General features: G+C 44.7%; 1 protein-coding gene across 1 annotated transcript in view; it reads left to right on the top strand.

The window, feature by feature from the left end:
• Positions 1-15,165, top strand: part of LOC102406655 (probable histone-lysine N-methyltransferase PRDM7) — a 70,465-nt gene that overhangs the window by 37,523 nt on the left and 17,777 nt on the right. Inside the window, exon 3 of the mRNA XM_044936534.2 lies at positions 12,735-12,842. Within this exon, the coding sequence (XP_044792469.1) occupies positions 12,735-12,842 (108 nt within the window). The remainder of the gene's footprint in view (positions 1-12,734; positions 12,843-15,165) is intronic.

The raw sequence follows: 15,165 nt of genomic DNA on the forward strand, positions 1-15,165 counted from the left end.
TGTAAGCTTGAACTGAACCCCACAAAGTCCCAAAGCTGAAAATCCAACAGGTCCTGAGGAGACCAGACTCCCATCAGCCTGAGCTAACCCTACAATATCCCAAAGCCAAAGCCATAATGGGTCCCGAGTGGCCAGACTCCCATCACCATGGATTGAACCTCAAAATGTATCAAGACTGAAACACCAGTGGGTCCTGAGGAGACCAGGCTCCCATCAGATTGAATTGAACCCCACAATGTCCCAAAGCCGAAGCCCCAATAGGTCCTCAGTGGCTAGAACCCCATCAGCCTGAACTGAACCCCACAAAGTCCCAAAGCTGAAACACAAATGAGTCCTGAGGAGACCTATCAGCCTGAAGTGAACCCCACAATGTTTAAAAGCCAAAACCCAAGCAGGTCCTGAGGAGACCAGGCTGCCTATCTCCCTGAACTGACCCCCACAAAGTCCCAAAGCTGAAGCACCAGCAGGTCTTTAGAAGACTAGACTCCCATCTCCCTGAACTGAAGCCCACAATGTCCCAAAGCTGAAGCCCCAGTGGTCCTGAAGAGACAATATTCCATCAGCCTGAACTGAACCCCACAATGTCCCAAAGCTGAAATCACGTGGGTCCTGTGGTGACCCATCTCCTGTCAGCCTGAGCTGAACTGTCCCTAAGCTGAAGTCCCAGCGGGTCCTGAGGAGACCAAAGTCCTGTCAGTGGCCACCCACAGCCACTGGAAGTGCTCCAGCAGAGCGGGGAGTTCCCCTAGGGGTGAGGGGAGTGTCAGGGACACAGGCTGTGCATTATCATGGACAGGCATGATTAAGCAGGTATGCAGGGGGCAGGACAAGGGTGAGGGAGACAAGCTCCAGCTCCGAGTATTGTAAATCTCCACTTTCTGAGACTGTGTGACCTAGGTGATCCAGACTTTGCAAGGAGCAAGCTGAGTTACAGAGGCAGTAGGAGTAGGAAGTGATATAAAATTTTAACATTTCCTCTTCAGGTTCAGGAACACGGAGGCCTCCCAGGTTCCCAGTTCCCTGTGCCCCAGTGACTGTCAGCTCCTCCTCCAGGGTGCATGGCCAACTCCCACACTACATCCGCTCTATAGCCAAGGCCCTGGCCCAAGCCTAACCCCTCCATCAGGCCCTGACGAAGCTCCCTGCCCCCACGGTGCATCTCACATCCCACTGCAAAGTGGTCTTTTTGAAGTCTGAACAAGACCATGCCCCTCTATTCCCTGTGATTCACCTCACCTGATGAAGTCAGGCCTTCATACGTTCCAGGGGACTGCAAGGAACTCATTCTCTCCAGACTCCACCTGTGTGGCTGCTGTCTATGCCCGTCTATATGGGCCTGTGGTGATCTCCTAAAATGAGGGTTATTTATACAGAGAGAATGGGGTGAATGATGGCCAAACAAAGATGCATCCTCCCAGAACAAGGCCATATCTGGGCAAAGGTTCTTTGTAGATGTAGTTAAGGATATCCATATAAGCTCATGTAGGGTTAGGATGATCTTCAATCCAACTGACAGAGTCCTTTGAAGAGACGAAAGAGGACACAGAGGGGAAGCCTCTTAAAGGCGGAGGCAGAGATGGGAGGGAGGGGGCCACAAGCCCAGGGTAGCAGTGGAAAAGAAAAAAGAGAAATGATTTTCTTTTCTTTCCTGAGAGCAAAGAAGATAAAGAGAACAGTGAGCAGGCTTAATCCCTCCTAGATTTTCCTTACTGCTCCTAATCTGTACTCTTTAACTAAGTTTGCTTTTGTGTCCCCAAACTCTACTTGACCTACATCCTGCACCTATTCTCCTTTGACCTCATGCTACTGACACACTGGTGCTTGCCTTTCCCACCCTTGTAGTTTTCCAACCCTTGTAGATTTCCAACCCTTGTAGACTGCCCCTTGTAGGTTTCCTTCTTTTTGCATTTCAGAAAGAAAGCAGCAGTGCAATGAACCAGAGACAAACAGACCTAGTTACTGGGCTACCTGATACCAGCTCTGCTTTTTGTGGAGTTTTATTGCTGTTGTTATTTCATAATTCTGTTTATTTTTTTATTGTCTATTTTTGCCTGTACTGGGTCTTTGTTGCTGCACAGACTTTCCTCTAGTTGAGGAGACTGTGGGCTTCTCCTTTGTGCAGTGTGAGGGGTTCTCATTCAACTACTGAGCCTGTGCTCGAAGCCTCGGAGCCACAACTGCTGAGCCCATGTGCTGCAACTACAGAAGCCTGCATACTCTGGAGCCTGTGCTCCACAAAGAGAGAAGACACCACCACGAGAAGCCCTCACACCACAAGTAAGAGTAGCCCCCACTCTCTGAAAATAGAGAAAACCTGGGCACAGCAACAATGACAGTGCAGCCAAAAATAGATAAATGAAATAAACAAGATAAATCAACACTTTAAAAAATGAAAGTAAAATAAATACTCAACAATGACCTACTGTATAGCACAGACATCTACACAGAACACTTTGTAATAACCTATAAGGGGAAAGATGTCGGGGTAAAAGGACGTGTACTCATCTTCTCCTGCAAGAACTCCAAAATTGCAACTCACTGCTAAACAACCATCAACAGGATAATGTTGGCTCCCACCAAAAAAGATACCCCACATGCAAGGGCAAAGGAGAAGCCCCAACATGACAGTAGGAGAGGCAAAATCGAATTTATAATCAAACCCCATGCCCGCCAGAGACACCTGGAAGACTCAAACAAAACCTTGTGTGCACCAGGACCCAGAGGCACCACAGAGACTTACCAGACCTGCCTTTGAATGTTTGAGTGTATTCTGTGGAAGCATGGGTCTGCAGTGGCCTGCCACATGGAAAGGGGCTCTGGCTGCAGCAGACCTGGGGCACTTAGCATGTGGCATAAGCTCTCTTGAAGGATGTGCCATTAGCTCGACCACAGAGCTGCTGAGCAGACAACACACAAACTGCAGAACAATTATATCAAAGAAATTCTCACACTGTTAAGAAAGTTCTAGGACCCACAACAGATTTCCCAAACTGGGGATCTAGCAAAGGGACTGAGAACCTCCACAGAATTAAACTTTGGAAGCCAGAGGTATTAGATTACAGAACTTGCACAGGACTGGGGAAACAGACTCTTGGAGGGCACAAACAAAACCTTGTGTGCAGCAGGAGCCAGGAGAAAGGAGGAGTGTCCCCACATGAGACTGAGTTAGAATCTGCTGCGAGAATCCAGGAGTCTCTGGTGGAAGCGTGGGTCAGCATTTTGGCCTAAGGCCAAACAATAGGGAGGGAACACAGCCTCCCCCATCTGTAGAAAATTGGATTAAAGATTACTGAGGATGGCCCCACCAATCAGATCAAGGCTCAGTTTCCCCCACAGTCATTGTCTCCCATCAGGAAGCTTCCATAACTCTCCGATCCTTATTCATAAGAGGGCAGACAGAATGAAAATCACAGTCATAGAAAACTAACCAAACTGATCCCATGGACTACAGCCTTATCTAACTCAATGAAACTATGAGCCATGCGGTGTATGGCCACCCAAGATGAACGGGTCATGGCGGAGTGTTCTGACAAAATGTGGTCCACTGGAGAAGGGAATGGAAACCACTTCAGTATTCTTGCCTTGAGAACCCCATTAATGGTATGAAAAGGCAAAAAGATGTGACACTGAGAGATGAACTCCCCAGGTCTGTAGGTGCCCAATATGCTACTGGAGAAGAGTAGAGAAATAACCCAGGAAAGAATGAAGAGACAGAGCAAAAATGAAAACAGTGCCCAGTTGTGGATGTGACTGGTGATGGAAGTAAAATCTGATGCCAAAAAGAACAATATTCCATAGCAACCTATAATGTTAGTTCTATGATTGTGGTAAATTGGATGTGGTCAAATAGGAAATGGCAAGAGTGAACATTGACATTTTAGGAATCAGTGAACTAAAATGGACTGGAATGGGCAAATTAACTCAGATGATCATTACATCTACTACTGTGGGCAAGAATCCCTTAGAAGACATACAGTAGCCCTCATAGTCAACAAGAGTAAAAAATGCAGTACTTGCGTGCAATCTCCAGAAGGACAGAATGATTTCTGTTCGTCTCCAAGGCAAACCATTCGACACCACAGTAATCCAAGTCTATGCCCCAACCACTAATTCCAAAGAAGCTGAAGTTGAATGGTTCTATGAGGACCTACAAGACCTTCTAAAACTAATACCAAAAAAAGATGTGCTTTTCATTATAGGGGACTGCAATGCAAAAGTAGGAAGTCAATCAGACTATACTACAAAGCTACAGTCATCAAGACAGTATGGCACTGGCACAAGGATAGAAATATAGATCAACAAAACAAAATAGAGAGCTCAGAGAAGAATCCCTGCACCTATGGACACCTTACCTGTGACAAAGGAGGCAAAAATACACAATGGAAAAAAGACAATCTCTTTAACAAGTGGTGCTGAGAAAACTGGTCAACTGCCTGTAAAAGAATGAAACCAGAACACTTTCTAAGACCACACACAAAAGCAAACTCAAAATGGATTAAAGATCTACATGTAAGACCAAAAACTGTAAAACTCCCAGAAGAAAACATAGGCAGAATACTCTCTGACATAAATCACAGCAAGATCCTCTATAGCCCACTTCTCAGAGTAATGGAAATAAAAGCAAAAATAAACAAACAGGACCTAATTAAATGTAAATGTTTTTGCACAACGAAGGAAACTATGAGCAAGGTGAAAAGACAGCCTTCAGAATGGAAGAAAATAATAGCAACTGAAAAACTGACAAAGAATCAATCTCCAAAATATACAAACAGCACATGCAGCTCAATACCAGAAAAATAAATGACCCAATCAAAAAATGGGCCAAAGAACTAAACAGACATTTCTCCAAAGAAGACATGCAGATGGCTAATAAACACATGAAAAGATGCTCAACATCACTCACTATCAGAGACATGCAAATCAAAACTACTTTGAGGGACCATCTCACCCCAGTCAGAATGGCTCCCATCTGAAAGTCTACAAACAATAAATGCTGGAGATGGTATGGAGAAAAGGGAAGCTTCTTACACTGTTGCTGGGAATGCAAATTAGTACAGCCATTATGGAGAATAGCATGGACATTTCTTAAAAAACTGGAAATAGAATTGCCATAGAACCAAGCAATCCAACTGCTGGGCAAACACACCAAGGAAACCAGAATTGAAAGAGATGCCCATACCACAGTGTTCATTGCAGCAATCCTTACAATAGCTAGGGTATGAAATCAACCTAGATGTCCATAGACAGATGAATGGTTACAAAAGTTGTAGTACATATACACAATGGAATATCATTCAGCTATTTAAAAGAACACATTTGAGCCAGTTCAAATGAGGTGGAAGAAACTGGAGCCTGTTATTCAGAGTGAAGTAAGTCAGAAAGAAAAACACCAATACAGTATATTAACGCATATATATGGAATTTAGAAAGATGGCAACACCGACCCTAAACACAAGAGCAAAAGAGACACAGATGTAAAGAACAGACTTTTGGACTCTGTGGGAGCAGGGGAGGGTGGGATGATAGGACAGAATAGCATTGGAACATGTATATTATCATATGTGAAATAGACAACCAGTCCAAGTTCGATGCATGAAACAGGGCACTCAAAGCTGGTGTACTGGGACAACCCAGAGGGATGGGATGGGGAGGGTAGTGGGAGGGTGGTTTGGTACAGGGGGACACATGTACACCCGTGGCTGACTCATGTCAATGTATGGGAAAAACCACCACAATATTGTAAAGTCATCATCCTGTAATTAAAATAAATAAATTCTTTTAAAGTAGGAAGCCAAGAGATACCTGGAGTAACAGGCACATTTCACCTTGGAGTACAAAATTAAGCTGCTGCTGCTAAGTCACTTCAGTCGTGTCTGACTCTGTGCAACCCCATAGATGGCAGCCCACCAGGCTCCTCTGTCCCTGGGATTCTCCAGGCAAGAACACTGGAGTGGATTGCCATTTCCTTCTCCAATGCAGGAAAGTGAAAAGTGAAAGTGAAGTCACTCAGTCATGCCTGACTCTTAGCGACCCCATGGACTACAGCCTACCAGGCTCCTCCATCCATGGGATTTTCCAGGCAAGAGTACTGGAGTGGGGTGCAACTGCCTTCTCTGAAGATTAAGCAGAGCAAAGGTTAAAAGAGTTGTGCGAAGAAAACGCACTGGTCATAGCAAACTCCATCTTCCAACAACCCAAGAGAAGACCCTACACGTGGACATCACAAGATGGTCAATATCAAAATCAGACTGATTATGTTCTTTGCAGTCAAAGATGGAGAAGCTCTGTAGAGTCAGCAAAAACAAGACCGGGAGCTGACTGTGGCTCATATCATGACATCCTTATTGCAAAATTCAGACTTCAATTGATGAAAGTAGGGAAAACCCCTAGGCCATTCAGGTATGACCTAAATCAAATCCCTTATGATTATACAGTGGAAGGGACAAATAGATTCAAGGGATTAGATCTGGTCAACAGAGTGTCTGAAGAACTATGAACGGAAGTTCCTAACATTGTACAGGAGGCCATGGTCAAAATCATCCACCAAAATGAAATGCATAAAGGCAAAGGTGTTGTCTGAGGAGGCCTCACAAATAGCTGAGAAAAGAAGAGAAGCTAAAGGCAAAGGAGAAAAGGAAAAAGATACACCCATCTGAATGTAGAGTTTCATACAATAGCAAGGAGATATAAGAAAAACGTCTTAGGTGAACAATGTAAAAAGAAAGAGGAAAACAACAGAACGGGAAAGAATAGAGATCTATTTAAGAAAATTAGAGATATCAAGGGAACATTTCATGCAAAGATGGGCACAGAAAAGGAAATAAATGCTATGGGCCATTTCTGAAGCAGTAGATATTAAGAAGAGGTGGCAGGATTACACAGAAGAACTGTACAAAAGAGATCTTAATGACCCAGAGAACCACAATGGTGTTATTAGTCATCTAGAGCCAGACATTCAGGAAAGCGATATCAAATGGTCCTTAGGAAGCATCACTATGAACAAAGCTAGTGGAGGTGATGGAATTCCAACTGAGCTATTTCAAGTCCTAAAAAATAATGCTGTTAAGTGCTGCCCTCAATATCCCAGCAAATTTGGAAACCTCAGCAGTGGCCACAGGACTGGAAAAGGTCAGTTTTCATTCCATTCCCAAAGAAAGGAACTGCCAAAGAATGTTCAAACTATTGCACAATTGTCCTCATCTAACATGTTAGCAAACTAATGCTCAAAATTCTCCAAGTGAGGTTTTAACATACGTGAACCAAGAACTTCTAGATGTTCAAGCTGGATTTAGCAAAGGGAAAGGACCTTAGTTCACATTTCCAACATCCACTGGATCATAGAAAAAGTAAGAGAGTCCAGAAAAACATCTACTTCTGATTTATTGACTAGGCCAAAGCCTTTGACTGTGTGGATCACAACAAACTGTTGGAAAATTCCCAAAAGATGGGAATACCAGACCACCTTACTTGCCTCCTGCAAAATCTGTATGAAGTTCAAGAAGCAACAGTTAGAACCAGACATGGAACAACGGACTGGTTCTAAATTAGGAAAAGCATATGTCAAGGTTGTATATTGTCACCATGTTTAATTAGGTGTGGAGTACATCGTGCAAAATGCTGGACTGCATGAAGCACAAGCTGGAATCAAGATTGCCAAGAGAAATATCAATAAACTCAGATATGCAGATGACACCACCCTTATGACAGAAAGCGAAGCAGAATGAAAGAGCCTCTTGATTAAAGTGAAAGAGGAGAGTCAAAAGGCTGACTTAAAACTCAACATTCAGAAAACAAAGATTATGGCATTTGTTTCCATCACTTCATGGCAAATAGGGAAAAAATGGAAACAGTGAGAGACTATTTTCTTGGGCTCCAAAATCCCTGGAAATGTGACTGCAGCCATAACATTCAAAGACGCTTGCTCCTTGGAAGAAAAGCTCTAAGCAACCTAGAGAGCATATTAAAAAGCAGAGACATTACCTTGCCGACAAAGTTCCATCTAGTCAAAGCTATGGTTTTTCCAGTAGTCATGTATGGAAGGGAGAGTTGGACTACAAAGAAAGCTGAGTGCCCAAGAATTGATCCCTTTGAACTTTGGTGTTGGAGAAGACTCTTGAGAGTCCCTTGGACTGAAAGGAGATCCAACCAGTCCATCCTAAAGGAAATCAGTCCTGAAGATTCATTGGAAGGACTGATACTGAAGCTGAAGCTCCAATACTTTGGCCACCTGATGCAAAAAACTGACTCATTGGCAAAGACCCCGATGCTGGGAGAGATTGAAGGTGGGAGGAGAAGGGGATGACATAAGATGATGGATTGGATTGTATTACCATCTCTATGGACACAAGTTGAGCAAGCTCTGGTAGTTAGTGATGGATAGGGAGCCTGGCATACTGCAGTCCTTGGGATCACAAAAAGTCACACACAACTGAGCGACAGAACTGAACTGATAAAGGAAAAGAATATTAAGAAGAATAGATATCTATATCTACACCAGACCAGCTGGAACATAAGGGATGCTGATGGTGACTGGTTCTGACTCTCAGGACTTCAGTCAACTGAAGCTTGGAGTCTCGCACAGCCCAAGACCCTTAATAAACATGCCTGTAAAGGTAAAGTGTTAGTCACTCACTCGTGTCTGACTCTTTGCAACACCATGGACCACCAGGCTCCTCTGTCCATGGGACTCTCCAGGCAAGAATACTGGAGTGCATTGCCATGCCCTCCTGTGGGGATCTTCCCCACCTAGGGATTGAACCTGGGTCTTCTGCTGTGGGCAGATTGTTTACCATCTGAGCCACCATGGAAGCCTCAACATGCCTGTTCCCATAGATTAAAGCTTCCCCACCTTTGCGCTTTAGAGAGACAGTGCTCCAGAAAGCTGCATGGTGTTCTCCATAGTCCTGCAAGTAATACACTTTTCCTTCCCATGAGCTTTGGCTGGGTTGTATCTTCTGGCTCAACACCACCATGAGATGAACTCACTTTTCTGGTAACATTTCTCCATCCAGACTCCCAACCACCACTTGATACTAATTCTACAGTCAGTCCTCTTGCTTCCAGTACATGGAAATCACCTTTTTTTTTTTTCTGTGAGTAATCTAGGTAAGGGCCAGAAACAGTGTCCCTATTTCCTCTTGAGATGCCAGTAGGTGTCAAGCAAACTCATCTCTGTGGATCCATTGTCCTCCACTTCAATGCCTCGTTTTACAGAAAACACTTGCAAGGCTTTGAGTTTTTATTTATACCTGATTGTTGAAGGCTTTTGATACCTCCATTAAATATACAGACTACTCATAAGTGCCACTTCTACTTTGAGATGAAAAATCCTCCAAGTTTTTCTAACTTTCTTATTCCATGTGTTGCATTTAAATGTTTGACCAGATGTTGTTTATCTTGTGTCTCATCAGAATTTAGTTAATTACACAGTTTTCCCCTGAATAATGCAGTACTCACCACACAGAAGCAATGGCACCCCACTCCAGTACTCTTGCCTGGAAAATCCCATGGACGGAGGAGCCTGCTAGGTTGCAGTCCATGGGGTCGCTAAGAATAGGACACGACTGAGCGACTTCACTTTCACTTTTAATTTTCATTCATTGGAGAAGGAAATGGCAACCCACTCCAGTATTCTTGCCTGGAGAATCCCAGGGACGGAGGAGCCTGGTGGGCTGCCGTCTATGGGGTCGCACAGAGTCGGACATGACTGAAGCGACTTAGCAGCAGCAGCAGCACCACATAGAGGGAGAAGGCAATGGCGACCCACTCCAGTACTCTTGCCTGGAAAATCCCATGGGCGGGGGAGCCTGGTGGGCTGTTGTCCATGGGGTCGCTAAAAATTGGACACGACTGAGCGACTTCACTTTCACTTTTCGCTTTCATGCATTGGAGAAGGAAATGGCAACCCACTCCAGTGTTCTTGCCTGGAAAATCCCAGGGATGGAGGAGCCTGGTGGGCTGCCGTCTATGGGGTCGCAAAGAGTCGGACACGACTGAAGCGACTTAGCAGCTGCAGCACCACATAGAGTTCTTCCCCAAACTAGATTTGACCAGGTATTGCATAGGTGGGCCTAGGAGAAAATCCGGGAGAATGACTACAGTCTGGTGGAGTCGTGATTACAGTTGAGGACACTGGAAGGAAACATCCAGCCTGAAGACAATGCGCCCACTGGAAGATCCAGGCCTAAGAGGCCATGCCTGAAAACAAGGAAAGAAATCGGCCAAGATGTGCCTGCGCACTGGAGGCTTCTTGACAGACACGCCCCCGAGAAGCCATTTCCCCCAGCGTTTGGGCAGGGCCTCCTTCACTCTGCACCCTCCCACTGCCTATTGGCTGGACTGCCTCGCTTGCGGCACCGATTGGTCGCTTGTGCCTGGAACCATACAAGAAGGCTGCGCCCTCTGCACTTTGCCTCGGCGTGAGAGGATTAGCCGCTGAGCTGTTATCGCGATAAGGGCCGGGGTCGGAAGTGCCGCAGAACAGCGAGGAGACTGAACGGAACGCACCCTGTGCAACCTTCGTAAACCCTCAGAGTGACGGCTTCTAATTCCAGGGTGAGAGGCCCCAAATCCCATCAGCTTTGAGGAACCTGGGTCCTAACCTGAGGAGAGCTTGCAGTTCGTCAGCTTCAGGGACTCCAAGTCCCTTCACTGGCAGAAACACTGAATACCCTAGTGCTGCGAATCTCAAATACCTAGAGTAACCCCAGTTCCCTTCAGCCTGCTGCTGCTGCTGCTAAGTTGCTTCAGTTGTGTCCAACTCTGTGTGACCCCATAGACAGCAGCCCACCAGGCTCCTCTGTCCCTGGGATTCTCCAGGCAAGAATACTGGAGTGGGTTGCCATTTCCTTCTCCAATGCATGCAAGTGAAAAGTGAAAGTGAAGTCGCTCAGTCGTGTCCGACTTTAGCTACCCCATGGACTGGAGCCTACCAGGCTCCTCCGTCCATGGGATTTTCCAGGCAAGAGTACTGGAGTGGGGCGCCATTGCCTTCTCCGCCTGTCAGCCTGAGGCACCCTCAAAATAGCACCCGCAGAGAGACCAAATTTCCTCAACCTCGGAGACCCTGAATACCTCAGCCTGGGAGCTCTTAAAACTCTTCGTCCTCAAGACCCCCACTGTCCTGCCTGTCAGAGACTTAAAGCCCCTTAATAAGAAACCTCCAATTTCCTCAGCCTCAAAGATCCCAAGTTCTCTCACCCTGTGCATTTGACATCAGCTGAAAGATCCCCAGTCCCCTCTGTCTGAGGATCCCAGTTCCTTCAGCCCCTGTGCCCCAGATCTCCTCAAGCTGAACAACTTTTCCCTTATATGTAGAACCCATGTTGGCCCAGATTTTTCAGTCCCCAGGGGGAGATCCTCAAAACCCTTCTTGGAGAAATATTCCCTCTCCTGCACTGGAATAGAGCCCTGATTTCAGCCTGACCCCAGGCCAGCAGTTAGGGGCTTCCAGGTCTCCTCAAGATTCCCTCTGTCACCCACAGACACATCCCTCCCAGTGCCTTTCCTCAGAGGAGCTGAATTGTAGGGGAACCAAAGAAACCATATCTAGTTCACATTAGGGTGGCCTGTCATAGCTGGACAGGATCTGTCCACCCCACCAACACCCTCACTCTGACTTTCCCTACACCTTCCTGCCCTAGACACTCCACCCAAGGAAGACAGACCAGGCTCTGGACAGTGGTATGGGCTATCTCAGCATCTTCTCCTTCCATAGGCACCTTGGCATTGAGGCATTCCCATGGCTATGAGCCAAAACAGGTCTCCAGAGGAGAGAACTGAGGGAGATGCTGGGAGAACAGAGTGGAAGCTCACGGTGAGAGGCAGAGTTGGCAAAGCTGGGCTCTAAGCCAGCTCTATAGGAAGGACACAGCCCCGGTCCCTAAAGGACAACAGACTGCTTGACTGGGCAGCTGAGTGAACTTCTCTGTGAGTGTACGCAGGATGGGAATGCCTGGTCCTGTCTGAGATGGTGGTGTGGAGCAGAACAAAAGAGGACACTAGCATCATCAACTGCTCTGTGTCCAGCGAGAGTTAGGAAAATGCTCAGTGTTTTTTCAGTTAAGTAGCACACAGGCGGGAAGGAAAGTCTTTGTTCCTGTCTCACAGAGACCATCCAGTAGCTTCAGGCTAGTCCCTGCACAAAAGGTGAAGGAGACGTCAGCTCTAAGGTCTGACTTATATTAGTAAGACCCTGATGAAATCTATTATTTTCCTTAGGCCAAAGATGCTTTCAAAGACATTTCCATCTACTTCTCCAAGGAAGAATGGGCAGAGATGGGAGAATGGGAAAAAATCGGATATAGGAATGTGAAAAGGAACTATGAAGTGCTGATTGCTATAAGTAACAGGAACTGCTGGGTGCCTGTGAGCCTGGGAAACATGAAACAGGTCTTCAGCCTCAGTGTTTCCTTGGCTCTCTCTTAGGTGGCTTCATCTGCTCACAGTTCCCTTTTGTGTGGAGACTAACCTGGAGGAAATTTTTATTCCTTTTTTTTTTATCCAGTGGGATTTTATCCAGTTTTTTTATCCAATTTTTTATCCAATTTTTTTATCCAATTTTTTATCCAATTTTATCCAGTGGGATTGACCCTGGCAGTGCAGAGCTCACCTCTTGCCTTGTTCTACATTCTCCCAGCCCATCCTACTGATTTCAATCCCTGACTTTGTGACACTTTCCATTGCTTTTGTGCTTTGTGCTTCCTTCTTAGAACATATATTTTGCTTCTTTCCAGGTTTAAGAGCCACTCAACCAGCTTTCATGCATCACCGCAGGCAGGTCATCAAACCCCAGGGAGATGATACTGAGGATTCTGATGAAGAATGGACACCACAGCATCAAGGTGAGGGGCCAGGAGAATGTAGAGGTGTATTCCCAAAACCAGCCTGGGCTAAGGTCTCAACTGCATCTCAGCCATTAGCAAAGAAAACATAATTTTCAGCATTCTGAAGTGGTTGTGGCTGAATATTGACATAAGCCTGAATGAAGATGAATGTATAGGTTTTCCAGTGTAATTCTCAAAAGCTTTTTCTTTAAAATTTATGATTCTTTTTAAAAAGAATTATTTTTGCTAAACATTCTTAATGAAAGGCAATTAAAGATACCTTAGGCTATAAATTCATCAAAGAGATTTCTAATAGAAATCTCATAATAATTCGGTTACTGGAGTAAATCTCTTAGAAGAGCAAATGATTAACATATTATGTCAAGATACATTATTTATGTGTGTAAAAAAAACTAACACCACATGATCTTCTTACCCTGCTGCTACTGCTAAGTCGCATCAGTCATGTCCGACTCTGTGCGACCCCATAGACTGAAGCCCACCAGGCTCCTCTGTCCCTGGGATTCTCCAGGCAAGAACACTGGAGTGGGTTGCCATTTCCTTCTTCTTCTTACCCTAAGGTGAAACAAATTCTTTGTTTTGAATCTGGGAAAGGGTTTGAGATAACTGTATATTCTCCCTTATCTTTCCCACATTTCACTGACCAGAAACAGCCTCAGGTAAATAAAAAATTAAGTACACTCATTATAAAATAGAAGTGAGCAGCTCACTTCCTCTTCTGCTGCTCAGAGAGTTTACAAGAGGTAATCTGCCTAGACTGGAGAAAACAATTTTGATAGTTCTAGGATTCTCCATCAATGGATTTCTGTTCTCCCAGATTTTTAAAAATTATTTATTTAATTTTGGGTGCACTGGGTCTTTGCTGCTGTGCAGGGGCTTTCTCTGGTTGCAGTGACTGACTTCTCGTGGCAGAGCACATGCAGGCTCAGTAGTTTGTGACACACAGGCTTAGTTGCCCTGCAGAAAATGGAATCTTCCTGGACCAGCAACTAAACCTGTGTCCTCTGCATCGGCAGGCAGATTTTCATCCACTCTGCCACCAGGGAAGACCATCTGTTCCCTTAGGTTATGAAAACTAGTGTAAGAGAAATCTCCAGGCAAAAACACTGGAGTGGGTTGCCATTTCCTTCTCCAATGCATGATAATGAAAAGTGAAAGTGAAGTCGCTCAGTCACGTCCGAATCTTAGCGACCGTATGGACTGCAGCCTACCACGCTCCTCCATCCTTGGGATTTTTCAGGCAAAAGTACTGGAGTGGGGTGCCATTGCCTTCTCCCACCATACCTCTACACATCTTTATTTACCTTCTTAATTTCTGAGTTTATGGTACACTATTGCTCTACATTGCTCTACAGCAAATCTGCAGAACTTTTTCATCTTGCATGACTGAAGCCTTACACATACCAAGCAACAATTCTCCAATTCTTTCTCCTCATAGTCCTTGGCAACCACAATTGTATTTTCTGTTTCCATGGATTTGATTAATTTACGTACCTCACAGAAGTGGAATCATGCAATATTTGCCTTTTTTTTAATTGGTTCATTTCACTTAGCATAATATCATCAAGGCTTATCCCTGAGGCCACATATGATAAAATACTTTTTTAAGGCTTCAAAACATTCCATTGTGTGCATGGGTATATAATATATATGATATATATAATCTTTATCTGTTTATCCACCAATGAACATTTAGATTGCTTCCACATCTTACCAACTGGGAATAATGCTGCAATGACCATAGATGTGCACAAGATTTATTCAAGATCTCGCTTTCAATTTTTTCTGGAAATATACTCTGTAGTTGGATTACTAGATCATACAGCAGTTCTAATTTTCTGAGGAAACTCCATACTGTTTTCTGTAAAGGTTGCAACATTTTACATTTCCAACAATAGTGTATAAGTGTTCTAATTTCTCCATATACTTACCAAACTTGCTATTGTCCTCTTATTCATATTGGCCATCACAGAAGGTATGAGATAATTTCCATTGTGATTTAATTTGTATTTCCCTATTGATTAGTAATATTGAGCATCTTTTCATATGTTTATTGGCGTTTGTGGATGTTCTTTGGAGAAATGTCTATTCAGTGCCTTCTCCCACCATGTTCATCAGCTCAGGCTGCCATAATGAAACAGACTGCATGGCTTAAACCACAGAAGTTTGTTTTCTTCCAATGCTGGAGCATGGTAGTGTGATATCAGGGTGCCATCGTGGTCAATCAGGTTCTCTTCCTGGCTTATAAGTAACCTTCATATTGGTATATACTTATGAACCCCTTATTAGATACGTATTTTACAATATTTTCTACCATCCT

Source organism: Bubalus bubalis, chromosome X (assembly GCF_019923935.1).
Source record: "Bubalus bubalis isolate 160015118507 breed Murrah chromosome X, NDDB_SH_1, whole genome shotgun sequence".
Lineage (NCBI taxonomy): Eukaryota > Metazoa > Chordata > Mammalia > Artiodactyla > Bovidae > Bubalus > Bubalus bubalis.